The following is a 27429-nucleotide window of genomic DNA, read 5'->3' as shown; positions in this document are numbered from 1 at the left end:
ATTTTGCTACTATTGTTTTGTCTTAGCTTTGGTAATCCGAGAAATGTTCTTGTTCATTTCACTGTGGCTCGTTGTTCTCACTGGAATTGAGAAATACATGTAACTAAGGTTAACGTATAACTGTATAAGAGAACCTATGGAAATTAAATTAGAACTGAATAAATGAAAACTATAAAGTGAAGCTTTTCTAAGTTGCCAAACAAAAGCTTTAGATAAACCAACAATTTATTTTATTTATTTAAAGCCTACTGTTTCTTAGACTAGATATAGTATGAGATCAAGGAAACAGGTTTCCCTGAGTCAATTAGAGAGATCTATTTAATTACAGCATCAACATGATTACTTATTATAGAACATAATATATTCGGATGCTGCGCAGTGGTCTGGTCATTGTAACTAGTTGTCTTGGAAGGTGAAATCGGGCAAGTTGTTCTCGGTCCATTGACCATTCTCCTCCCAGTACCTCTCGAAGATCTTCACTTCCCCAGTGCGTTTCACAACCAAAGCAGTCGTACTTGTTGTTCCATATCGTTGCATTCCGAGCGCAAGCTGAATTGAAACGAAAAGAAAGAGATTAACTAATTAATGATGGTACGTAAGAGGATGAACCATAAAAACGTTAGATCAAATGTCTTACTTGTAAATCAGGATGGTTAGCCATTTCATCCACAAACACCGTTTCTTGACCTTCTCCCACAGGACTAAACATAAAGTTGCTAGCAAACTCCCTAAGCTGTGGTAGTGGATCGTTTCCCAAATGACCAATCATCTGAGTAAATCGGTCTCTCAGGTGTATATCCTGCAAAAAAAAACAAAAAGAGGGTTTGAAGGAGCTAGAAACTCAACGAATAAGATTTTGACAAAAAAAAAAAGAATGCCCTGAAGTTAGTTACAGCAAGTGATTACCCTCTCAGAGATTGCGGAATCGAGACCGTGGACAGGAGAAAGTGTATGCACACCAGACGGAACGAATCCTATCATGACATTCGGCTCATCTTTCTCAGGTTTCCTGATATGAACCATTGAATTCGAAGCCATGTCTGCGACAATAAGGCTATAGGACCATTTATTTTGTATATCCCTTTCACGCTGTACATCAACGGCAAACTCCCAAGGACTCATATTGCTCTAAATCAAACAAATAATAAACCCCGTGATCAAATTAAGATATCCAAATATGTCTAGAAATAATAACGAAAAGCAAAATATGCAACAACAAAAAAAAAATGAGTTAAAAACTGAAAAAAACGAAACCTCCAAGAATTGAGAGGGGTAAAACTCGCAGCCGCGGAATGGAACAATGTCGTCATCAACCAACGTTCTACTCATGAGAAACGCGAATCGGCCTCGTTTAGAAATAGCAAGCCACGTACAGTTGCTATTTTCGCAACGACCACTCAAAATATGGCCATCCCAAGAAGCCTTACTTATGACCCTGTTATTCAGTAAGCCATCAGATGAGACCGCTTAGAAATAATAAAAAAAGTCATCAACATTATTAACGTACGTACGTCGATCGATTCACAAATTCAAAACCCAAGAAAGAAGAAACGTCAGGAATGAATTTTTTTTAAACTTGCCTGTTTCCCCAATTGTCTCTGTTCATCAGAAGCGTAAGTTGGTTGTTGCCTTCCCTTACCCAGTTGAATGCTACGATCCCCATTTTTCTCTGTTTCTCTTAGAAAGAATATAAACAAGATGTTGCTAATTTGAATCTCTCTCTTGCTATCTCTCTCTCTCTCTGTTTTGTTGTTCTTTTTGGTTGTGATGTTTTTGTGTTGGTGACCCCAGACTCTGCTTATATAGCCGAGACATGATGATGGAATATGGATGATCATGTGTGTATGTGAAACAAACAACTTACAACTACTTTTTTTTGTTTTTTTTTAACTAATTTGAGAGAAAGTGAAACCAAGACGTTAGGGCATCTCCATTGGTTAAGAGCCCATGAGTTCTTTTAAACCATATTTATAATTTAAAATATTGCAAAATCAAAAGTTTAGATACCTTTATGATTAATTACTTTTTACTTACGCCAATGGTAGGAGGGTTCTTAAAGTTTCAAAATTTTGAAATTTATGTGTGTTTGGTTTATAAAACATGAGAGAATTAACAAGTGTGAAGTAGTTTCTTCATCCTTCCACGAATTGTAAATCTTTCACAAAACATTAAAAGAGATCAAATAAACAGTGAGATTGCAAAAAGAGGAGTAATTGATATGATAAATAGAAGGCCTGATCGACAACATAGCAGCCATTTATATGATATCATCAGAGCATTTGTATTTTGTCAAAAAACAACAATCATCTTAGACAACATTGGATCAAGAGGAGACCCATTCTTTTTGTGATAAGGTTTGTGAACTATGCATTTACTTAAATCCTTATTATCAACTGTTGTTACAAATAGACAAAGAAAATTATCAAAAACTGCAGAGCATGTGAAGTAACGAGAAAAAACAAGAACAACAAGGAACAGATAACTACTATCAATGTCTTGACACTGTCTTGCACCATGTTAAGTGTTAATTAGAAGACAAGGGACAAAATCCTCTTAATAATAATAACAAGTCTCCTCTTAGCCACTCACAAACCTTCTTGCTGCTCACTAAGAAAGACTCTTTTTCTAGTTCCAAGTAATCTTCGTACCGGCAGCCAAACAAACCCGTTAGAAAATTCACCTTGAGTAGTAGTGTCTAGAGACGTGTATAGTTCTCTCTCGAAATTGTGACGAATCTGGTTCTTCACCACTTCATCTCTTTGAGTATTCATTCATTCATCACCAAGAGAGAGAGAGAATATCCTTCTTCTTCTTCTTCTTCTACCTTAGAAGTTTTCTTCTAGATCTTCCAATCTGTTTTTTTTTGCATTGGCTTCCTTCTCCTTGTGAGATCTGACCACCATTATGTCTTGAAAATCATGCTAGCTAACAAATGGAGAATGCTTCACCTCCTCACAGTTAAACTATAGCTTAGAACTGATCCTGATTAAAACTCCTAGACACAAATTCCAATTTCTCATTATCGTTGAAACCTCCAAGTCTAACTAAAGAATCTTTCAACGGCCCCGCGTTAGTCATCCACATAAGTATCTACGACGAGAGTTTAACAAGGGGGGCTCTGACATTCATAATCAAAGTATTCCCCCTAATTACTAGCATCCAGATTCCTAGAACTACGGCTTGGTCCTGGTTCGATGGAAACATACCTGAACTGAAGGATGTGAGCGTCTTTCTCTGGCTCCACGTGATAAACCTTGCTCCAATTTCTTGAAACAATCCAACAACCGCATCATATTTCCCCTCCTCAGTCTTCGATTTCAATTTCTCAAATCTAAAATACGATGATGATTTGCGAAGAAAGAGAGAGACGCCTTCTCTTGGGATGATGCCATGGATGGATGTGGGTGAACTAATAAACGACTGCCTATTACGAAACGACGTTGTTTCAGTAAAATTATTATTTTTTAAAAAATATAACTAAACTAACTAATGATTCGAACCGGTGACCTCATACAACACTTACTCGACTCAGTACCAAATGTGCTACAAGACATCTCGACGTAACTACACACATACGTATATATATCTAGCCGATTTTCTATTCTTCTTCTTCCCATTGATGGAAGGAAACAAATCTGTAAGAGACAAGGAGATTTCAATTCTCTATTGACAAATGGTTCGTCGAGTCTAAAGTCATCAAATGACATATGGTTGGTCACATGGTTTTTAATTGCTGACTTAGACTAAACGACCGCGTTTTACAAAACGGCGTAGTTTCAATTAAGAGGTTTCGTAAACTCGTATTTCTTTTTTTTATCAACAAAAGAATTATTTGGAGGTTATTATTAAAAGATATATTCAAAAAAAAATAAAAAAATTTGAAATGGCTTTGTTACTTACAAATGACAAAATAAAATGTGCTTAGCCAAAAGATGATAAATATTTTAAACAATTGATTCAAGCTCTTAAAAAGATTATTTGGGGTCAAGAAAATGCACATCTCAATTTTATTAGTGGTTAATTTGAATAGAAATATAATATATTTGTAATTCTTTTTTTGTTAAACAATGTGCGTATCCATTTTTATTCGGTTACATCATTGATTCATAATAATAATGTCATAACGGTATCAACACGTACATGACTTGAATATCCATACTGATCTTCCAAAAAAAAAAAAACAGTTATACCGACCCAACACTATAAATAACAACCGTCGTCATGTGGGTACCGTATCCAGGTCGATCCCCCACTCCCCTGTGGGTACACGAATCCATCAGATCAAACCGACCCAACATTATAAATATCAACCCTAAACGGGCCCATTACGGCCCAAATAACTTATCCATTTCACTTTTTCGGCACGTGCGAGTTCACACACATGTAGAAGAGTTTTTTTTTGTATTTATTAATTTAAATTTTAATTATTTATTAAAAAAACAATTAAATCAAAAAAAAACTTAAAGAAAACACAAAACCAAACGCCTGTCTAGGAGGAGAAATAGAAAGGGGGAAGAGAGAGAGAGAGAGAGAGAGAGAGAGAGGAGAGAGGAGAGGAGAGAAAAAATGGGTGAGGTAGCAGATACAATGACGAAGAAGAAGAAGAAAGGGAGGCCATCTCTATTAGACCTTCAAAAGCGAGCTATCAAACAGCAACAATTACAACAGCATCGCAATCAAGATGACCACCACCAGCACCATAGATCCGGTTCGAAAAACCCTAATTCTCTCAATCACGCTCCCAACTCCGCCTCCCGATCCAAACGGCGGAACCCTAATTCAAACGGCGATTCGCCCTGGATCAAAGACGAAGACGACAACAACAACATAGAAGACAACGACGACGACGAGCGGCGTGAGAAGAAACACAAGCTTTTACATGGATTGAACTCTCATCATCAGTCTCATCGACATTCTCCTAATTCCCAATCGGATCTGAATCTCGACGAGACTCCCGAGGCTTCCGTTAAATTCAGCGGCGGATCTAATCACACGGTAGGGATAAATTTGAATTGAATTCGGATCGAATTAGTTTCTTTTTTTTTTTTTTTTAATTCTTCCCCCAAAAGTGATTTTGATTATGAATAATTTCGCGCGTTTGTAGTAGTAGTGTGTTGTTCGTCTCTTCTCTTCTCTGCTTGAATATTTAGATTTTTTTGAGTGAGTGGGAGAGATTGAGAGTTTGTTTGACTGAGTCATTTCTTTTTTTTCCCCTTCTTGTTGTGTGCGTTTTTTTTTTAATTGGTGGAGTAGAGAATTCATAATTCTGCTTTTTCTGTAAATTAAAATTTCCTCTTTCTTTATTTTTTTTTTGTCTTCAGCTAAGAAAATTCTTGTGTGTGTTGTGTGGGTTTTTTAATCAGTTTTTATTCTCTCTGCTTTTAATTTTGGAGAATTTATGTATTATAATATTGATTTTCCTGGTAATTAAAATCCGTAGATTACCTCTCTGAATTAAAAGATGCACTGAAACTGAGAACTGAAACCAATCGTGTCTGAAACAAGTTCCGATTTGTCTTTTCCTTAGTTTAAAACGACCATCAGTTTCTTAGTTATGTTGTGTCCGTTGGTTATTTACTTTTGCTTAAAGCATGAACATTGGAAACATACTGATGATCTGTTGTTGCTGTTGGTTTTTACTTCTTGTAGGGAGAAAAGGCTTCGAAAGCGACAGACATTCTTCAAGGTATAAAAACTCTTCTTTTTATATATATATATATATATATATTTAATTCTTGAAAAAGGCAATAAACACTGCAAAAAAAATTCGTACGAGGATAAAAGCGAGGATTTTTCTGATGCTGAGAAGCGATTAAATTATCAACTTTTATATATATTTTTGGGTTTACATGTGGATAGGGTCTCCCGTGGAGTCAGGTCCCACTACACCTTTGCCAGACAAAAAGTTGTTGGTGTTCATCCTCGATAGACTTCAAAAGTATATATGCTCATTTCCCCCTTCTTCTCTGTCATTTTTGGTTTTAAGAGCAACTGGGTTTCTGATCGTTGTTCTTGTTGTTGTTTTTACAAAACACTTGAAGGAAGGATACTTATGGCGTTTACTCTGACCCTGTTGATCCTGAGGAGGTGAAAAACTCCTTCCTTTACTCCCTTTTTTTGTTGTTGATGTTAAAGCTTCTTGTTTTTCAGTTTGACTTATCTGCGTTTCGGTATTTGTTTTACAGCTTCCTGATTATCACGAGATTATCACGAATCCCATGGATTTTAGCACTGTGCGGAAGAAACTAGACTCTGCAGCATATGCCAGTTTAGAACAATTTGAGGTAAGTTTTGTTCTTCTTTGAGTCCCCCACATTGGACTCTTTCTCGATGCTTCTCCTTGAACTTTCCATGTGTTCGAAAGTTGGTTCCGTATGATAGCTCGAAAGTTTTTGTTGCTTGGCATCTTCATTTCGAAACTTTTCTTACGGCTTCTTTTGTTTTCTTTATGGAGAGCTGTTGCTTGATGTTGTTTGCGTGCATTTTCTTCATGAGAATGCTAACCAATGAAGATAGATACTTGTAGTATAGGGTGCACACCTAAGGCTGTTTCAAAAGTTTTGCGTAACTCACAGTAACTGTTGATCTGTTTAGACTCAAATTGTCTCCTAGTCTGAATATATGTGAATTTGTGAGGAGATTATTGGTGTTAAAACAGCTTGCTCTCTGATAAATATCGCTTCTCGCCCTGTTCTTTGTACCGCTCTCTGATAAATGTCGCATCTGGCCCTGTTCCTTTTGCAGAGAGATGTGTTTTTAATATGTACAAATGCAATGGAATATAATTCATCAGACACTGTATATTATCGACAGGTATGTCCTAGATTTTAATTATTATTGTTTTTAGCTATTCTTGTTTTGATATTTTCGTTCCAAGTTTCTGAAAAATAGTGTGTGATTTGGCTTATTATAGGCACGAGCTATACAAGAATTGGCGAAAAAGGACTTTGAGAATTTAAGGCAAGACAGTGATGATGAAGAACCACAAAGCTCACAACAGCAGCAGCAACAGCCAAAAGTTGCCAGAAGAGGACGTCCGCCAAAGAAACAGCCTGAACCATCTTCCATTGACCGTACTGCTTCTGAAATATCAGCTGATACGCTTGGAGGAGGAGATAGCTCTAATAAATTTTCTGGTGCTTACAATCTAAGAAAGGCGCCTCCATATAAGTTCCGTCAAGCAGAATCATCAGTTAGAATTAATAATAACAGCGAGACTCAAAGTGGTTGGTCCATAGATTGGGAGAACGAGTTTCCATGTAAAACAATCTCTTGCCCTTTGCTCTCTGCCTTCTTTCAGTATTATTTTAATTTGCCAATATGAAACCATCTTCTTGGTTTCTCTGTAGCTTCGGTTGTGAAGGCGGTTAACAAGTACGGAATGAAACATTTCAATGTTGATGATAACAGACGTGATACCTACAACCACCTCTCGACTTCTTCCCAAGAACCATCGGTCTTGACAACGCTTGAAGACGAGTTGAAACAGTTGATTCCAGTACGTAATTGCCAAACACTATTTCAGCAGTTTTTGTATATAGAAAACAAGAGTCTGATGATCATTGTTTTTCTTTATTCATCAGGTTGGCTTAAACACTGAGTACGGTTACGCGAGGAGTCTAGCAAGATACGCTGCAAATCTTGGTCCTGTTGCCTGGAAAGTTGCATCGAGGAGAATCGAGACAGTATTACCACCTGGAATCAAATTTGGTCTAGGTTGGGTTGGAGAGAACCCAGCAGGACCTGAAGAGGATGATAATTCTCAAAAACAAAACTTAGTAATGTCGTCGGGAAAACAAAAGTGTTCTAATGACTTAGCGTCTGATGATCATTCCAACAGAATCCTGTCTCCAACCGCTTCAGTCTCGAGCGCTTTCATAGGAAACAGACATTCTTCTTCTCAAACCATAGAAGAGACTGCACCACCACCCGCTCGTGTCTTGAATCCAGAAACCGATCACCCATCATCCTCCTCCTCTCGCCAGGCTGGACCGCTGATCAAACTCGAGAACAGTAACGGCCTCATCCGCGGATTCGGTGGATTCAGCCATAATGCAAATCAGATGCTAGGAACTGCGAGACAACAACAACAACAAGAAGAAGCAAACGTAAGCAACGAGGCCACACCGAGCTCGCAGCAACAACAAGGGTTGATGTTTCCTTACACTAAACAGGAATTTCACCGGTTTCCGCCGGACCTTAACGCTAGGCTAGTATCACCAAACTCGCCGGGCTCTAATCAGCAGACAGGTTCGTCCTCATCGCAGCATCCGGATCTGGCATTACAGCTCTGAAGGTGAATATGGGATATTTGAAAGAAGAAGAAGAAGAAGAAGAAGAGGCATTTTTCCATTTGGCTATCTCAGCCATATATTTTCTGGTATGAAAATCTTGTGGAGAGTCATGGCTTCATCATTTGTTGTGACTTGTGACACGAAAATATATATGGGACAGTCTCTCCTATTGTACAGATTGTTGCAACTTCCATATAATTTTTTTAGGGGTAAAAAGAGAAAAAACAAAAACAAAAGAAAAACCACAGGAGTCACTGCAGGCTGTAGAATATATATGATTTATAGTTTTAATTTTTTTCCTGAATTTTTCAGATATATATCTTCCTTATGTTTTTTAACCTTGGCGATAAAGAGAAGATGAAACAACAGTATTGTTAGATTTGTCATGTGTACTTTAGCATTTGACCTTTTGTAAGAGTTGTCAGTTTTTTTTTTTCAAGACTTTTTGCCGGCTTCGATTTTCTAGTTCCTCGGTAATGTATTACAAATTGAAGACTTTCTGAAGACTTTAGCATTTGACCTCTCCCTCTGATTGTTTCTGTAAGATATTACAAATTGTGGAATCACCTGAAAGTTTAACAAACGGGATTAATGTATTATTATAAATTAGTTGAAATAAGTTTACAAATATATTAGTCATGTGTTTTAATCAAATCAGGAACATAGTAAACAAATAAGTCAACTAATCTAGTGTATCATCTTCATCTACACAACTACATTATTTCAAATTTTGAAATTTAAAAATTATTGTAACTCATTAAATACATATCAAGGTGTTCGTCTATGTACCTTCAATAGTGGTTAAATTTTGTCAAGAGGGAGAGGGGGGCTCACGCGTCACGGGATTTACATGACCGTCTTTGTTTGGTGGGTCTCGACGTCTCGTGATATTTATTTTTTTCCTCTCAAACCATTGGTTCATCTCTTCACCAATTATAGTCGTATAAAAAATATTAATACTTTATACTTATCCTGTTTTATGTATTTATTTGAGGCAAACGTTCTTGGACTCCTCTATTATATAAAAAATAACAAATAAAAAGACCTACTTTTATATAAACAAAGATAACGTAAGGGTCGATCTATATAAACATTCGGCAGTTTCGACTTTTACATGTATGTAAATAACTTTTGTTGGTTTACATATACGGTATTTACTCTTATACATACACACGATTATATTTTATAAAGAAACATGCACTGACGTAAATGTTTATATAGATCGACCCTTACGTTATCTTTGTTTATATAAAAGTAGGTCTTTTTATTTGTTATTTTTTATATAATAAATACTAGGGTTTATCCGACGGAAAGAGAAAATGGAGACATTAGAAAAGGCATGAAAACACGGCGCAATACGTCAGAAATGTTCCTCCCGTTTGATCTCGTTATCGAGATACTCAAGAGATTGCCGGCGAAATCTGTAGCGAGATTTCGTTGCTTGTCCAAGCCTCCAAGGTATGTGCTTCCACACTTAGCAATCCAATCTTCACTGATTCGTTCTTCACCATATCTTCGTCTCGCCCGAAGCTATTGTTCACGTGCCCTAAAGACGGCAAAACGTTCTTCTTCTCATCACCAAAGCCTCGTGATTCGTCTCCTGTTTGTGGCTTCGTATATGGTTTCAACATTCATGAGACTAAGGGAACGACAGTTTCTGTGCCACTGATATGTAACCCTAGCACAGGACAATCCTGGACTTTACCGAGAGTCAAGACGAACAGCAACTGTCGTATTTTGGGTCTGATCCGATCGAGAAAGAGTTCAAATCATTGTGTATGACCCAGTCACAATTTGGAAAATTTGGGGAGCATCAAGTTCTGACATTAGCAACGTAACTGGAAAAAAACCGTCATGGAGGAAGATCAAATGTGACATGGCACATTCTCCTTGTCCTGTGAAGCAGGCATGGAATCATAATCATCCTCTATATGATGGGATTTGCGTAAATGGTATTTTGTATTACTTAGGCATGGTCGATGGTGACTATGACGGGTATCCTGATATAATTTGCTTTGATATTAAATCTGAGAAGTTTAGTTATGTAAAGAAAGCTCATGGCATGGAACATAGCTCGGGATCGGAGATTCGACCAACTCTGGTAAACTACAAGGGTAAATTAGCTAAATTCCAGCCGAACTTTGGCCCTGACAAATTACTTATAACAGGGATTCAACTATGGGTTTTAGAAGATGCCGAGAAACACCAATGGTCGAGCTATATCTACGTAATGCCCCCTCCTTGGAAGGATCTAATTGAAAAGACGGAGTTACGGTTTGTTGGAACAAGTGACACAGGTGAAATTGTGTTCTCGTTATACAAATACAATATATCCGAATCCAACTCTTCCTACCTTCTCTACGATGATCCCGAGAGGAACACTATGACTAGAGTTGGAATCCAAGGAATGGAAGCTTTGAAGTCTCTTAAAGCTTACGCCTTTCTAGATCATGTAGAGAACATTGTCAAGCTTGAGCCAATCTCTTATAATTTAACGTAGTCCTTGTTATAGATTGCTATTGCGCCTTTTGTTTTCATTTTAATTATGGTGTTTAATTTGTCTCTCTTCCCTTAGAGGTTCATAAACTTGTCATCAGTCATGGTTTTTAAGCTTTTAAACTCTTTTTCTTTTCATGAGCCATTTAGACGCTTCGAATTGTGTGTCTTTGATGACACTTATGTTAGTCATTATCCGCAGGTAAAAAAGAAATATTACAATTTACGTAGATATGGATATATACAGCATACGGAGTAATACTGTACATTACACAAAGGTAAAAGTTTATCCTTGCTATACACTGTTATAACGTGTTTCCAGTTTTCTACGCAGTATGTAAACATCAAAGGTAAATCGAAAGTAATACTATTTAAACGGCAACAGCAATACAGCATTAGTAATTCACAATGAAGTTATTAACTCTATGCAGAAATTTGGAGGTAAAAAAAAAAAGCAACTAAACTTCTTTATCAAAAAGAAAAAAGAAAAAAAGGTGTTTCAAAAGTAAGAGTAACGCTCGGATTTCATTGCAGTAACTTTTGTTGGGATGGTTCGATTGTTGGAGGATCGCCGTTTCTGTGGCTTCGTTGTCTTCCTTGACCATGGTGTAAGCATCTGATCCTCTTAGTTTGATTTTCTCTCTTCTGTTTGTTGTAGATGTGGTTGAAGTTTGGCCCTTGATTGGGGAGTCTTGTGGTTTGATTAGAGTTGTTGGACATAATTGAGTTTTGTATAACATAAAGTCACATTCGTATAAGTTAGTTTCTAGTTAAGAGTCGTGATGTTTAGATTGTGTCGTATTGTCTAAACGTCACAAGTAGAAGAGATAAAACTCTTATTTGCGTCAGTTGTATTATCTATTTAAAGCAACGAAACTATGATGTAAACACACAAGTTTTTCAGTTTATTAATAATACCTCAAGTTCGATTATACTTTGTTTTCTCTTCTATAAAACAGAGCAACAAGTACGTTTGTTTTGTTCTTTGTGAGAGAGAAGCTTTTACTTCTAACAAGAGTTTCGATCTCGGGTTTGGGCATAGCGGTAGAAGCGATCTTTGTTGGGTTTTGTGGTTGCAAGTTGATGGTTTTAATTCCGGAGCTAGAAGTTCCACGATACGACTCGAAGAATAATATATCATCTTGACCCTTCCCTTCGTTTGTACCTGTTCATGTGCTTTTCATTGCTTTGAACCCGTTTGTGTTGTTTGGTTGTGATTGCGTTTTATCCGCCCAGCCATTGTCTCGTCCATCACCCTTGCTCTACTTTTGCAGCCGTTGATTCCCATAAGGATGTTTCCCTTTATAAGCTTAGGCTTCAGTTTGTTAGAAGTTATGATAGTCTTAGTTGTTTGTAGTTGGCTCTTCTCTTGGGTGTTTTGTTCGATGTGGTTGATAGCTTCTTCGTTCCATCATTGGGCTCTTTTGAGTTTGGTTTTATCGAGAGGTTAGGCTATGCTCCTTGTCCTTGCTCTGCAGATCTGTTAAGATCTGATTGCTTTTAAAACTTCTACTCAGACGATTTTGGACGATGTTGTCGTCATCGTCGCATTCGGAAGCGTTTCGAGTCTTTGCTTGCCGGGTTATAAAGTCTTTGGTTATGGTTCTAGAGATTGGTTCTCTTCATGATAGGAGGTGGTTGATCTTAGCTTGGGATTGGCCGTGGGCATCATTGGTAGTTCTCATCCAAGTGTTTGAAGAGAAGAATTTTTTCTTGCATCCTAAGACTAGTGTATTGTTTAAGGGTTTATGCCTGGTTGCCTAATTTTTTATTTAAGGATTCATCCCCTTTATGGGGTTTTGATTTTACTACTTTGTAATTTGTTTTCGTTTTATGTTTCCGGGAACTTCTGTTTGTTCGCCGGCTTAGTTTCCCATTTTAGGCTTTAGACTCCGGGAATATTTTTGTTTTTCGCCGGCTATGTTGTAATTCACCTTATATCTTTTCTAAAATTTATAATATCAGTTAACAAAAAAAAAAGAATAACGCTCATAATAATTTGTTTTTATATTTAATGCCATTAACATGCTCTAGAGTAAATCAACAACAATGTCATAAATATGATACTAGTAGAAATAGATGGGTGAAATTCCAAACTTTATCAGCTAATAATTGATTTGGGATGATTATAAAGTAGAAGTAGTAGTAGCCATTATTATTTTAGGTACCATTGTCCATTGTTATGATAGGAACAGTAGAATTTTCTAAAACGGTAAATAAAGTCAATGCAGAGAGGACAGTGTGTGTGAGTGTGACCACTTCTACGACTACTAAAAATGAGACCCACTCTGAATTACGTAAGGTCAAGATTATCTAATCCCGACCGTCCATTTGTCGAGATCTCAACTTCGATATCCAATGTCGGCCTCATGGGTGTTTGTGTTTCTTCTGAGTTATCTCTCAAACACTGTACTGTTCCGAAGAGGGTACTGTCGGAAGCGTGATGATCCGATGAGGACATTCTAGTAATTTCAAATCACGAGGGGGACCTGAGCATTTATGGATTAAATAGAAAAGAAAAAAAGGATTTTGATTTTTGTGGGAATTTTTTTTGAAATAAGATAGAATTATTGATTCCTTTAATAATAATATTTAAAAATTGGGTCCTATAGAGTTCGAAAAGAACAAAACGAAAGCTTGTCGTCGTCTTCTACAACTTAAATATTTAGTAGCTCCAACTATAATAAAAATAGAAGTTTTATACAATATGAACACGAACAAAAAAAGGTAGTTTTATTTTTATTTCTACTGTTTTACTATTTTGTTATTATAATTACTGTTTTTGAGATCCTTGTCATTTTTGTCGTGATTAGATGGAATTTGTACAATTTTAGTAACTCTTCAGTTTGTTTTTTTTTTGTTAATATAACTTATTCTCTCTCTCTCTCTCTATCTCTCTGTGCAATCTATCGCCGATTCAATAATCTCTGCCAAAAAGCTTTGTTCTTTTGTTTTCTGGAATTATCCAAAGGAGAGAAACAGAGAAATCAATCAAATCCCTTCTTTAGTTTCAGACCCAAAAATCCTAGGTTTATTATAAAAAAAAAAAAATCTTTGTCAGGTTTTGTGTGTCTGTCCTGTGTCTCTGGTGTGGGATTTCTGGAGCTTGGTTTCTTAAAACCAGCTCCATATCTGAATCCCCCCTTCTTCTTCAATCAGCCATTGTAGTAATTGTGTGAGAAAAGAGAATGACTTGTTTCTCTTGTTTGAATCCTCGAACTAAGGACATCAGAGTCGACATTGTTGATACTGCTCGATGCAACAACAACTCTCGCTACCCAGCCGATTCACCAGGTTCTTTTATTCAGTTCCAATTCGAAAAATTTCCTTGTTTTTTCTTAATTATTACCTCAAAGGTTTCGTTTTTATTTAAGATTGTTCTGTTGTGGTTTCAGTTAATGGAAGTGATACAACAGGAACAGAGTCGATTTCAGGTATCTTAGGTGAGTTTTGTTTTTCTTTTTCTTTCAATGATGTCTCTTGTCTCTGTTTCAGACACTTTTTTTTTGGGTTAATTTCTTTTTTTTGGCATTGGAAACAGTAAACGGTAAAGTGAATAGTTCCAAACCTGGTGGTGGAGCTCGGAGTTTCACCTTCAAGGAGTTAGCTGCAGCTACCAGAAACTTCCGGGAAGTCAATCTGCTCGGTGAAGGAGGTTTTGGGAGAGTTTATAAAGGACGCTTAGATTCTGGACAAGTCAGATCTCTCTCTCTCTCTCTCTCAAACCCTTTTAAAAGAGAAACTCTGTTTCTAATAGAACTTTTGATGTGATTGATGAAAGCAGGTAGTGGCTATTAAGCAATTGAATCCAGATGGGCTTCAAGGAAACCGAGAATTCATAGTAGAAATTCTCATGCTTAGCTTATTGCATCACCCGAATCTCGTTACATTGATTGGTTACTGTACTTCTGGTGATCAGAGACTTCTTGTCTATGAATACATGCCAATGGGAAGCTTGGAAGATCACCTTTTTGGTTGGTTTACTCAAACTCTATTTCTTTGTTACAAGTGTTTTGAGGATTTCAGATTATGATTCTTTTGCTTGGTTTTCAGATCTTGAGTTACATCCAGAACCATTAAGCTGGAATACTCGAATGAAAATAGCGGTAGGTGCAGCTCGGGGAATAGAGTATCTTCACTGCACAGCTAACCCGCCAGTTATATACCGCGATTTGAAGTCAGCTAACATATTGTTAGACAAAGAGTTCAATCCAAAACTCTCGGATTTTGGACTGGCGAAACTCGGTCCAGTAGGTGATCGAACTCATGTATCGACCCGTGTCATGGGAACTTACGGTTACTGTGCTCCCGAGTACGCCATGAGCGGGAAGTTAACTGTTAAATCGGACATCTACTGTTTCGGTGTAGTGTTGCTTGAGCTCATTACTGGGAGGAAAGCTATTGATTTGAGTCAAAAGCAAGGGGAGCAGAATCTTGTTACATGGGTAAGTAAACTTACTAAACCTTGATTTTGAATATTTCTACTCTCGTTATAACCAAAAGTTTTCTTGTCTTTGTAGTCACGTCCATACCTCAAGGATCAGAAGAAGTTTGGACATTTAGTGGATCCGACTCTACGAGGAAAATATCCTAGACGGTGTTTAAACTATGCCATTGCGATTATCGCAATGTGTCTGAACGAAGAAGCACATTATCGACCGTTCATAGGTGACATTGTTGTGGCACTTGAGTACTTAGCCGTACAGAGCCGGTCTCATGAAGCTCGAAACGTCTCGTCCCCATCACCTGAGGTTACTAGAACGCCACGACGACGAGACTTGTAAAAAAAACACACAAGAAAAGAAAGTGTTGAGTGGTGTTCTGTAAAAATGGTTTTTTCCTTCTGTGAGAAAACAATATTTATTTGGTAAATGTTTTGTCTTTAGTTACTTATATACTAGTTTTCTCCCTGTGATGTATATGACAATTATGGAGACAAGTAAAAATTGAAGGTTCTTCTTTTATATATGTACCTACATTTGAAAACCGCATTACAAAGGAAGTTCAGTAAATAAAAGCCACTCTTCAAATTTTCAGGAAGAAAGGATTTTTACATGCTCTTCTCTTCTTATCTCTGGTGCGTTTTTAAAAACAAAACCCAAAGCACCTCCCAGTAATCTTTCAACAAAAAGGAAAAAAACAGATAAAAATATGAACAATTGTAACAGAACACAAAAGGTATTATCTATCTTTTGCACCATGTCCTAAAACGCTTCTTTTTCGTCTTTCTTTCTCTGATTTGAGGTCAGTGCCATAAACTGTATTCTGTAGCTGAAGAACGTTCAGGGAAATGATGAGAAGATACTTGAAGCAAAAGCTTAATAGTATGACTCGGTGTGGTTCTGCAGACATCTACACACTCTTCTACATCTTCATCACAAGTCAACAAAACCCATTCATTGTCTTCGTCTAAGTACTTTAGATCATACCTGCTCATATCATCTATGCTAAACCGCTTTCCGATCTCCCACAATAGATCTGTTAACCTGCGCGAATTCCGCATCCGGAATCTGATCTTCTCTTCTCCGTAGCTAACTTTAATCCTCAGAAAGTCATCATCTTGTGATGATAACAAGTTGGTGCCTTGAGGGACGTTTTCTAAACTGGAGAGTGTCAATATTGTCTCGTCAAGACTTGAACTTTGAAGCTCGATCTCGCTGCCCGTCTTCTTCAATGAAACTCCTACACTAGCTGAAGCAGGGTCAGTTGTTGCACCGCTGTTTAGTTGGGTTTCGCTGGAGCAACATTGGCTAGAGTTTGAACTTTGGCTATATGAGGAAACAGGGGACTTTGCAAGCTGCACTGGCGGTGGAGGAGCAGAAGGAGGCGAGGTCTTGGCTTGCTGTGAAGGTTCTTGTGACTGTGAGACTAAATTGGGGAAATTCGCATAGAAGGAGCCTATGGGAAGAGGACCAGAAACACCTTGAACCGAATCAATCACACGTTGGATCTTTTGCAGAGAATGTCCCACTTTCTTGATCTTTCTTGACGGCCATCTCTGTATCCCATGCTGTCTGCATATCCTCTTCAAGGTCGTTGGACAAACTGAAACAATTCAAGACAAGAAAAAGGGAAAAAAGTAGAGATCAGTCTTAGGACTTTCTGATAAATTGATACGAGAAGATAAAAGAATGATGCTTACCACCGATATTCTTGGCTGCATCTTTCAAACTCCCTGCGAAGTACTGTCGAAGAACATCCAAAGTAATGGTTTTATCTGCTTTTGTGCGCTTTTTCTCAGCCGTCATACTGAAGCCGCCACTTGAGAATGAGCTGCTCTCATTGACATTAGAATCCATGGTGTAGTCAAAACCTCTTTTTAAGCCAAACCCATCATTTGGTTTGTCTCCTCCATCAAATACCAATCCAAGATTCTGAGGGTTACTAGTATTATTACTCCGCTGGATTTCTTCAAGAGAGGCGCTCCATGGAGAATTACCGTGTAGTTGTTGTAGTTCCGAAGTGTTTTCTATCTTTGGCGTTACTATCTCTTCCCTTTCTATCACTTCACTCTCTTCTTCTAGTTCTTTATCTGTAACAGTCCTTAAGCTTCTAGGCACATGAGCCATAATAGTTGAAAGTGCATTCAACATTTTCCTCTGTTCCTCCAGATCATCGCAGTCTTTAGGCAAAAAGAACTCCAAGACAAAATCAGCAGAGCCCGTGTGGATGCAGCGCAGGCGAATTGCAACCGCGCCATGTAAACCGTACATATTAGCGTGGTGAGAGAGAGGGTACTCTGATTTCTTGTAGTTGGATACATCAGACGAAAAGCAAGGTCCATTGGTCAAGAAGGCTTGACCTGCAACTCCTTGGCCCTTCAAGAGATGATGCTCAGAGCAAGCTTCGTGGAACTCGCGGACTGTTGGATCACCAACATAGCAAGCATCATCAATGGTTGATACGCAATGGATGTAGTTCTCATCGTTGTGACGGCACCCGCTTTTGTTTTGCTGAAGGCAAGAGACCCACGTCTGAGCTAAAGGTAGTTTATGAGTCTCACAAGCACATCTCAAGAGTTTTCGGATTTCAGGTAATGCAGCTTTGTAGGATAAGTCACATCCCTGAATAAAGATGAAACAATCTTGTTTAGACCATAAAGCAGAACTAATAGAACTCATGTAGTTTCGTTTATTACCTTTAGAGAAGGCGAAATCGGAAGTTCAGTGCTCCTAAGATCAACTGCCTGTGGAAAGGAAACACATTGATCCCTCTCAGAAAAAAACAATTCAATAGCAAAAGCTGAAAACATAAGAGAAGGACACAAACCTGAAGTGCCTTGCAAATGCTTTCAAGCTCAGGTCTTAGTTTAACCATCTCAGTGGTCATTACAACCTCAATAACCCCTAAGCAAATCTTACTACCTTGTTCAAACACCGGAATAGCCAGCGTTCCACGGACATCACAATCCTGCGCGTGGTGTACTCTTGGATACTCCTCGCTCTTGAAAAACCTAACATCAGGAGTCCATTCAGGAAGCTTCCCCAAGAAAACCCTACCAGGCAGACCAGCTAAGGCCTTGGAATCATCTTGCTCAGCAGAGAAGTGATAATTCACAGAGATCTCTCTGTAGTTTGCAAGTCTTTGACACATGGGATCGTGGCTAAAAGGTTGTTCCTTTGTGGTCAAAACTCGCTTACCGCCTCTGTTAACAGGAACCCACAACTGAATAAGCGAGCCTCTCTCAGTTGTGTAATCTTTAATGTGTTCAACTGCCTGAACCAATCTCTCAGTAACAGAAGAACCACCACCACCTCCTGGTCCAATCCACCATCTTTTGTTCCATTGAAAGTCATCAAGACTCGATCTTTCAACACAATCTTGACCGTACATCTGAGATACTACTCCTCCTGATGTGCAGAGTGCTGCTGATGCATCTTGAGTTGGAGACCACATGAAGGAAGATGGATCAAAAGGGCTAACAGAAGAAGTTGAAGAAGCTACGTTAAGAAACTCAGATCCATCTGTTGTCTCTAACCAACAACCATCTAGCAACAACCCATCCATGAACTCAGAGTCCATAACCGCGTTCTCAGTCTGAAGAAAGCTATCTTCCATGGATAAATGTAATTTGCTTTTCACTGAAGCACCATCTGAAAAAAAAACGAAGCATCAATATTTCAACAAGTTTCATAAACAAACAAACAAAAAGGTCGAGTTCGAGCTGTTTGTTATGTTCTTCTTCTTGCTTACATTTTCAGAAATCGATAATAGGAGGACTCATGAAAATCAAATTCTCACCAACCGACAAAGTAGAACATAAAATAATTTGGGAAACACGAATCAAGCACTAATCTTGCCAAAAACAAATTCATAATGACAAAAGTAAAGCATCCAAAGTAGACACACACACAAAACTTTTTGTTTGATTGATTGATTCCTTCAAGCTGGTCAAACAATATATAAAGCTCAATAGATACCAATTTAACCCCAATGAACCCCCCCCCCCCCCCCCAAAAAAAAACGAACCTTTAAACTAATCAGCTTAGTTCTAAACGAAAAAAAATCAAACTTTTTAGAAAAAACTCACAAGAAAGAGAGATTCTTGGAGATTCCTTCTTCAAGTGGGTAGGTTTTGTTTTTAAATGTTCCTCTGTTGCAAATTTGTTGTCTGAGACAAAAGGAACAGATGAGAGAAAAAAAAACGAAATCTCAAATCAAAAAAAGAAAGCTGTAAAAGATGTGACTGATGGGAGGGGGTTGGTTATAACTTATATCTATGTGGTGGTGTACTTCTTTCTTTCTTGACGGAAGATGAAAAAAAAAAAAAAAAAAAAGATTTTAAAAATGAAATATTTGTGGGATCGTTATCTCATCAACTATGCTTGCATCGGGACATAGCGAGGAGACCTTACTGATAATTTTGTTTTGTTCCGGGGTTAGTTTGCTTCTCATCATATATCTATCATCAACTCAACATTACAGAACAAATCACTCTGCCTCTCTCTCTCTCTTCCAGGCTGCTTGGTTTTTTCTTTTCTTTTTTTTGGACTGGAGGAGAGACAGAGAAGATTCCTCCACTTTCTAGAGAGAGAATAGAGACAGAGAGGGAATATCATAAACAAAAGAGCCATAACATGTCCTGTGCCGTAAATTTATATTCATGTAAAGAAGTCAAAAACATTTTTTTTCCTTCTTTGTTTTTAGCAAACGTCACATATTCGTAAATCATAGTATTAAAAAGAATTAGAGGTTATTAACTATGAGTGAAACAGTCGATGTTCAAGAAAAAAAAAAAAAACTATGAGTGAAACAGTTAAAAGACTCTTTTTTAATTTATTTATACGCTGACTAAAGATAATTAAATACATTGTTTTCTCTATGATTGTTTAATACAATCAGTGGGTAGAATAAGATCCTATTTTATTTTTTATTTTTGGATGAAAAAATCAAATATAATTGCTGTAGTATCTTTAAAATATAGTTATATACAATATCTGATTTCGCTATTTTGTTCAAAAGTTTATATTTGGAGAATGATTCTTCTTCAACGTTTTAATTATTATTGGTGGATGGATGAGCAAAGCGAATCATTTTCCATTTATAGGGCCTTGTTGCTATTTGAGGACAAAGTTAACAATTTTTTATGTTTACAATTGTCCATCGATTTAGGTCATTTTGTTACATGTTGGTATAATTATTAGAAAATTAAAGAATCTTCAAAGGCCCTTTATATTAATAATGTTATAACCTATAGGCTTATTTGCATAAGTCAGAAAGTAAAAATAAAAAATAAACGAGTGGGGGAGTAGGTTCTTCTTCTTCCCTCATTTTGATAATAGAAGATATATGTATTTATCTAATCAAATTGACAATAAAAAGTGGTTCTCTGTGTAACAAAAGTTTATATGTAGTGGAGGGGATTGTGTAACCAATACCATCTTCGGCTCGTGAATAGATGCCCACCGCAAGAATATATAATAGAATATTTTGTTAGGCAAAACCATTGATTAATACATTTCGTTAATTAAAATTTTACAATTGAAAGTTCGAACCGAGTTCTCTCATAAGCATGCATGGTTTTGGTTTTCTTTTTTTTAGCTAAACTTAAGCTAAGAATCCCATGATGTTATGTGGATATTTGCTTTTTGCATCAACGTTTTAATGTTTACGTTTATACTTACTATCCACAATGGAAATAAAAGTTAGACCAAATTTGTGGATTTTGCGAAACAGTTTAGTCGATATGGATGATGTTTAATGTGTAGAATAACATCAGATTTGTTGGATTTAAAGTAGACTTATGAAAAGCGGTTCAAATAAAAATAAAAACAAGTTTATATATGTAAGAACTGTATCAAAAAAGAAAACACAAGTTTAAGAAAATATTTGGTTGTGGTCAGATCAAGTTAATAGATTATTATTATTAACGAATTTAAAATAGACAGATGAAAAAAATGATATGATTCTTCCGAAAAGGTGTGAATGTTTTCGGGAGGAGATTATGGATTACACGAACGATACGAATGTCCAATCCACATTTATGAGTGAGAGAGCCATTTAGTAGTCATTCCATTAGTCAAAAACTTTTTTTTTTTTTATTATGTGATAGTTTACCTAATTCATATTCTGTCGGGTTTCTTGATTATGTAGTTTTCAATCGCGTTAGTTATAGGACAGACAATATGCTTTTTGGCGGATGGAATGTGACACCAATAATTCCCAGTCAGAACTCAAGAGTATTTATCTCCTATGCAATTAAATGCATTTTTTGTTTTATGGTACGAACGGGGCTTATCTCACTATCCCTATACACGTAAAGAGGAATAGGTTTACACACGCAAGAGTTTCTATCTATTAGATAGACTAATACACAGGTAAGGTAACGTAAGCTACAAAAGACGAAACAAGTGGGCATGACTGCGTTTCCTCCCACTTGGGTTTTTTTTTTCTCATACGTACTCCCAATTAGGTACACTCCACATATATTACTCACACTTCTAATTTCTATCAAATTCATTTCTCCCTTTGGGATCCAATAGTAAGTGTGTCACACTGTACATTTTTTTATTTTTGGTCGTCCTACTGTAAGCGAAGAAGTTGGATTTGAACAACGTACAACATGGAATATATGAATATTATTAGCAACATTTGTTTCTCTATTTCTCTACTACAATTTAATTATATTTGAATATTTTCATGTTTGAGATATTTTATTATCTGTACACAAAAAAAAGAAGATATTTTATTATTAGTGAAAAAGAATTAACCTTTGAAATTTTCTAGTTACACTCACAATAGGATAAAAGCCAATGACCAACTGTTGTGTGTGTATTTCAAATTAGGAAAATACTCACGTAGTTAAGATCAAAATATCATCTTTTTGTATGGTCAACTTGCATGGTTCTCTAATTGACTGTATTATATAACTAAAATAAAAAGATATTTATATGATCGAAGCATGATTATATTATAAGTCACAAGCATTAATTAAAAAGTTTTCGTTATGTCACTCGTATGGGCCGTTGGGAATTTTATATGATTTATATTTTGCAGAAACAAGATGCAACACTTCTCTCATACGGAATATGATTCCTTCAATGTGAAGAAATTGGAGACAAAAGAAAAAAAAAAAAGACAAAAGAAAAAAAAACGATCTTAAAATTAACCATTTTTCCTCTATGGGAAACACTTTTTCAAGTTTGAATCTTCCATCAGGTTTATAGTGTCTGGTTAGAAATTTAGATTTCGAATGTGATTCGTTCATTATTCGACTCAAGTAACAAGAATAAATAAAGATATATACTCACGAAGTCACGATTTAATGTGGTTCGTTTTCATGTGGTATGTGCTTGTCGAGTTTCATGAGATATTGCAATTAAAAAAAAAAAGTATACAAATTTAACTATGAATTATTGAGATACAAGGTTGTGTTTATATATAATTTATTTATATCGAACTATGGATAAACTAGATAGTAGTCATAGTACCATGATTTTTTTTTTGGACATCAATAGTACCATGATACTTGAGGTTTGATAAGGAACACATCCGCGAAAATCAAATTGTGGCCACATCCGCATGATTCCTTGATAACTTTGTTTGAGCTGTTGAGATTTGAGTCTCAACGGTTAATAATATATACAAGTTTATAGCCAAAACAGCCCAATAATTTGGTTTCGGAAATAAAGAAAGAAATAAAATAGGCAAAGTTAATCAGTGAACAGAAAAATAATGCTACACAATATTAAAGAATTGCAAGGAAACAAGCTTTTTGGGGAAACCAAGATAAAAAAAACTTTGCAAATACAAAAGAAGATTCTGATTATACAATTTAATTATTATTTAGGCAAATAGAATCTCTTTTTTCATAGGGTATATTGAAACGTATAAAAAAAGATTAAAATTCCAGACATTGATATAAAAGATCCCTTAATATAATACAAACAAAAAGAGTCCATTAAGTGCAAAAACAAAATAAAGGAGGAATTATTATAAGGTTGGCGGAATCATTAGCTCCCACGTCAAATAATTGTGATAATTTTTGCACGTCTTGGTTTTAGGTATAAAACCTATTTACATACTTTTTGTTTTTCTTCTTTTCTTTGGGTACGGATATATGAGATTATTTATGTTGAGTACATTGGTTGGTAGACCTTAGACGTTGGGCCACGAAATTATACACTTGCATTATACACCTCAAAACTTAGATATTTTACAGAAGTACATTTCATCGTTTTGTATAGTTCCGTCACATGCAATCAAAGTAAAGTCTTCTTGATTTCGTCATCAAGATATTGACTTTTTCCTAAATGGATCCGAGATCTTGTTTAACGACAACCAAAACACGTTAATTTTTTTAATCTGCAAAGTTGTGAGTTTTATATGTATAAAATCCCTGGACCATTAGCAAACCACAATTTGCAAAACCATATGTAGACAGCAGACCAATAGTAAGAGGGATCACTATACATAGTTTAACCGGTTAAAAGTATTCCAAGCGGAATAACACATGCATTAGTAGTGACTGAGAATTTCAAGGTTTTATGTGGCTCCATGTGCCTAATTTCTGATTTGAGCTGAGGGTTCTCTTTAAGAAAATAAATTACTGGCCGAGACATCAGATTAGTCAGACTGTATTAGCTAATTAAAGTTTAAGAACAATGACTTAAATGGTCTGCTGCCTCTCACTATTCTATTTCATGTCCACTAGCAGCGGAACAATATAAAAAAAAAATTCTCCACCCCACTTATAAACAAATTATGAATGCGATCTTGCATCATAACGATGACCAATTAAAAGGTCTGACGTGATGACTATACCAATTTAATCAGTATGGACACAGAGAAGGACATAAACTTTTTATCAATGATCGTGCGTCTGACATTTAGTCCACAATATAAATTCCAACTATGAGCTCACGTCATAGATGCACAAATCCGGAAGAATAAAATATGTATTTACAAACTAAATCAGAGTAAAATACCAATAAAAATCCATTTTGAGTAGTACCAAATACAAATGGGTGATAGTGATACTACTGATTAAGCTATGATACTAATAGCTTTTTATTATTTGCCTTACAAAAATAAATATTCGTTACTATATCCAGGAGAAGATTACAAAACCTTCACTGTCAATGTTTATTTTTAATTATCTATTACCAACGAGATTACTTTAGAAACCCAAGCGTAATAGGAGCATATTGGGTTGTAGAGGATTTTACTTAGTCTTGAGAGATGGTATCTATCACTCAGATGTTTGCCTTCACGTTAAGACAAGTTGCTAGTTTCTGTCCCAGAGATTTGTCTGCCTGAGTCCAATAAGAGACCCAAATGCTACGGATTTCATGTGTGACACGAGGCTCCGAGAGTGCTTCAAGAAAACGCTTCACGAACCGCTCTTGCCTATTGTTACCAGACAAATACGATGAGAGGTTATGAACTTGTGAGATTGTGGATTTTTTGCGAAGAGGTTTCTGAGTTTTTTACCTGTCTGAATCCCAGGACCGGTATCTGTCTCCTGGCTGCTTGAAGTTATTCTCCTTCCCAATGATGGACTGAGAGATATCAAGAAGTCAGGTCAAAAACAGTCAAGTTTCACAAATGTAAAAAAACACCTGAGATCAATGTTCAAGTAAGGCATGGAGAGGAATCTAACCTTCTCACGGTTTCCAGAGCAGGTAATAGGAGTTGTAGGATATTTTTCGGCATGTCGAACTGGATCCATCCTTGAAGGGAAGTAATTGACCTGGAAAGTAACAGACTCGATTCATAAAATGCTAAAATAGTATGTAAAATTTAAGTATCTCAAACTTTCCAGAACCGAGAGAGATGATTACCTCTTCATCCCTGTGCATGAAGTTCATAATACCATCATGGTGATTGTTGTGGTGAGCAGATTTAGGGGCATTGACCGGTAGTTGCAGATAGTTTGGTCCAAGACGGTATCTCTGACTATCAGCGTAGGAGAAGATCCTGGTCTGGAGTAGTTTATCATCTGAATAGTGGATGCCAGGAACAGCAAGAGCAGGGCAGAAAGCAATCTGTTCGTTCTCATTAAAGAAGTTGTCGATGTTTTTGTTCAAGACCAAGCGGCCAACAGGTTGTAGAGGCAAGATATCTTCAGGCCAGATCTTTGTGACATCAAGCGGATCAAAGTCGTATTGGTCTTCAGTGGCAGGATCCATCACTTGAACAAAGAGATTCCACTGTGGGAAATTCCCGGCTGCGATGGAGTCATAGAGATCTTTGGTGGCATGGCTGTGATTGGAACCTCCAACTTTGATAGCTTCCTCATCCAACAGGCATTTAACTCCACAAGAAGGCTTCCAGTGGAATTTCACATAGTGAGCTTTTCCATCTTTGCTGATTAGCATGTAAGTGTTGACCCCAGCGCCTTCCATGTGCCTGTAGTCTTGAGGGATACCGAGGTCATCAAAGAGGAACGAAAACATGTGCAAACTCTCTGGGTGGTGGGAGAAAAAGTCCAGGATCCTCCAGTTCTCCTGAATGTGGGTTTTGGGATTCGGTTTCAGTGCATGGACCATATCAGGGAACTTCATTCCATCACGGATGAAGAAGACAGGGAAGTTGTTCCCAACAAGATCAAAGTTCCCCTGAGTTTTGCAAACAGAGGAATCAGTAAAGTATAAACGTTTTAATAATATTAGCAAAACACCTTACTGAACTGATATAGACAAAAGAGAGAGAGATAGAGAGACAATGAAAGGGGATCAGAGAAAAAGCTAACCTCTCTGGTGTAAAACTTAACAGCAAAGCCACGGGGGTCTCTGAGAGTCTCAGGGCTGCCACGCTCATGGATGACGGTAGAGAAACGAACGATAACAGGAGTCTGAACACCAGGCCCACGAAGAAAATCAGCACAAGTCAGTTGTGAAATGTCATGAGTGACTTCAAAGAAACCCTTAGCACTGGCACCCCTGGCATGAACAACCCTCTCAGGAATCCGCTCCCTGTCAAAGTTGGCGAGTTTCTCAAGTAGATGATAGTCCTCCAGAAGAATTGGACCTGAGAGTAAATAAAACAAACCATTGCTTCACAATTATATAACATCATTGGAAGAAGTAAAATCAGATTTGGCATAAAAATCTGAAGGAAGAAAGCTAGTTCACGCAGCAAGTCCACGAAAAAGTAACAGAGACATACCTCTGGTTCCGACAGTCAAAGAGGAGTTGTTGTTAAACACAGGAGCACCCGAGTTAGTAGTGAAGAAAGGGGAATCATGAGCGCTTGAAGGAATAACCTGCACACCCAAACAATAAATTTCAAGAGAACCAAAGAAAGATGCAACATATGATAGATAACGGTATCACTAACTAAGTATGATCGAATATAACCAGATTCAACACCAACACTTAAAGATCGCGAGAGCAATTAAAAACAGTGATAAAACAACCAGCAAAAACATCAATAGTAAATTTGTTTTTAAGTATAATCTTCAACGCATGCAAATCCCAAACCCGATCGTATGCGTAATTTAATTAATAGATAAATCTGATTTAAAAACACCCAACAACTAAATCACCCCAATTTTGCTTCATAACCTCGGATCAAACCCACACTATCAAACTGATTTCGATTTACAGAGATCATAACTGAAGCTACACCAAATCGAATCGAAAACGAAACGGGTTCAATCGATCAAGTAAATTACAAACAAATTCACATATTACAGTAAGAAAGAGAGCCTAAGAGAACCGATCGATGTATCCCCTTACCTTGTAAGGATCCATGGATGCAAAGACAATTTGTTTGATTTCAGGTGAGAGAGACTGTTCGCAAATCGGCGTGTGTGTACCGCACCGCACTGTTGTCGTCTTTTATAGCAGCAGATAAAATAGTAAAAAGGATAAAAATACAATCTTTTTTTTCTTCTTATTTTTAGCTCAACTCACCGCAAGATAATGAGGAGACGATAATAAAACGTTTGGTCATCATTATCCAAATACATTGTATGATTTACAAACGTCAAACTAATATACTATTTACGTGTGGATGTTATCGTCTTCGATTTCTCTGGATACTCTTCTTACCATAAATAGACATACGCCCAATTCAGGACTCTCCCCTTTCATATAATATACACAAGTCCCATTTGTATCTCTTTTTCTCTATAGTTGAATTAAATAATATATGTGGATGGACCAACATGGAATCTTTATAATACGAGATTAAC

General features: G+C 36.9%; 5 protein-coding genes, 1 long non-coding RNA gene and 1 pseudogene across 11 annotated transcripts; 3 read left to right on the top strand and 4 right to left on the bottom strand.

Moving 5' to 3' along the window:
- Positions 1-207: 207 nt before the first annotated feature.
- On the bottom strand, positions 208-1769 carry LOC104778800 (uncharacterized). The gene is made up of 5 exons (XM_010503235.2): positions 1581-1769; positions 1255-1435; positions 907-1128; positions 638-799; positions 208-549 (listed from the first exon to the last, which is right to left on the bottom strand). The coding sequence occupies exons 1-5, from the start codon at positions 1661-1663 to the stop codon at positions 397-399; spliced, it is 801 nt and encodes a 266-aa protein (XP_010501537.2). The 5' UTR covers positions 1664-1769; the 3' UTR covers positions 208-396.
- Positions 1770-2341: 572 nt separating this feature from the next.
- On the bottom strand, positions 2342-3424 carry LOC147946697 (uncharacterized). Its single transcript, XR_015590794.1, has 2 exons — positions 3207-3424; positions 2342-2995 (listed from the first exon to the last, which is right to left on the bottom strand). It is a non-coding gene; the product is annotated as an uncharacterized LOC147946697 (long non-coding RNA).
- A 967-nt stretch (positions 3425-4391) lies between these two features.
- Positions 4392-8609, top strand: LOC104776187 (uncharacterized). Its single transcript, XM_010500203.3, has 9 exons — positions 4392-4995; positions 5650-5686; positions 5860-5938; positions 6042-6087; positions 6186-6284; positions 6745-6813; positions 6914-7259; positions 7350-7498; positions 7584-8609. Exons 1-9 carry the CDS (start codon positions 4567-4569, stop codon positions 8292-8294), a joined length of 1965 nt encoding a protein of 654 aa, XP_010498505.1. The 5' UTR covers positions 4392-4566; the 3' UTR covers positions 8295-8609.
- An 876-nt stretch (positions 8610-9485) lies between these two features.
- On the top strand, positions 9486-11020 carry LOC104776186 (putative F-box protein At1g20657 pseudogene; annotated as a pseudogene).
- A 2474-nt stretch (positions 11021-13494) lies between these two features.
- Positions 13495-15754, top strand: LOC104776183 (putative serine/threonine-protein kinase PBL21). Its single transcript, XM_010500196.2, has 6 exons — positions 13495-14084; positions 14186-14233; positions 14332-14486; positions 14575-14764; positions 14844-15235; positions 15311-15754. Exons 1-6 carry the CDS (start codon positions 13979-13981, stop codon positions 15572-15574), a joined length of 1155 nt encoding a protein of 384 aa, XP_010498498.1. The 5' UTR covers positions 13495-13978; the 3' UTR covers positions 15575-15754.
- LOC104776184 (protein NLP4) lies at positions 15735-20031 on the bottom strand. 6 transcript variants are annotated; one of them, XM_010500197.3, is made up of 6 exons: positions 19646-20031; positions 19321-19401; positions 18060-18883; positions 17929-17976; positions 16933-17854; positions 15735-16835 (listed from the first exon to the last, which is right to left on the bottom strand). In XM_010500197.3, the coding sequence occupies exons 1-6, from the start codon at positions 19686-19688 to the stop codon at positions 16036-16038; spliced, it is 2718 nt and encodes a 905-aa protein (XP_010498499.1). In that variant the 5' UTR covers positions 19689-20031; the 3' UTR covers positions 15735-16035. The 6 variants fall into 6 exon arrangements, with proteins under 6 accessions (XP_010498499.1, XP_010498501.1, XP_087364835.1 ...); XM_010500199.3 differs by having other exon boundaries at positions 19641-19864; XM_087508709.1 differs by having other exon boundaries at positions 19502-19853.
- Positions 20032-24283: 4252 nt separating this feature from the next.
- Positions 24284-27426, bottom strand: LOC104776182 (catalase-1). The gene is made up of 7 exons (XM_010500195.3): positions 26972-27426; positions 26400-26496; positions 25984-26261; positions 25073-25849; positions 24892-24981; positions 24723-24790; positions 24284-24638 (listed from the first exon to the last, which is right to left on the bottom strand). The coding sequence occupies exons 1-7, from the start codon at positions 26984-26986 to the stop codon at positions 24485-24487; spliced, it is 1479 nt and encodes a 492-aa protein (XP_010498497.2). The 5' UTR covers positions 26987-27426; the 3' UTR covers positions 24284-24484.
- Positions 27427-27429: the final 3 nt, after the last annotated feature.

The sequence above is a fragment of the Camelina sativa genome, chromosome 3 (assembly GCF_030686135.1).
Source record: "Camelina sativa cultivar CO46 ecotype springtype chromosome 3, ASM3068613v1".
In the NCBI taxonomy this organism is placed as follows: Eukaryota; Viridiplantae; Streptophyta; class Magnoliopsida; order Brassicales; family Brassicaceae; genus Camelina; species Camelina sativa.
Note: the sequence above shows the minus strand (reverse complement) of the source record. Positions and strands in the feature narration are given on the sequence as shown.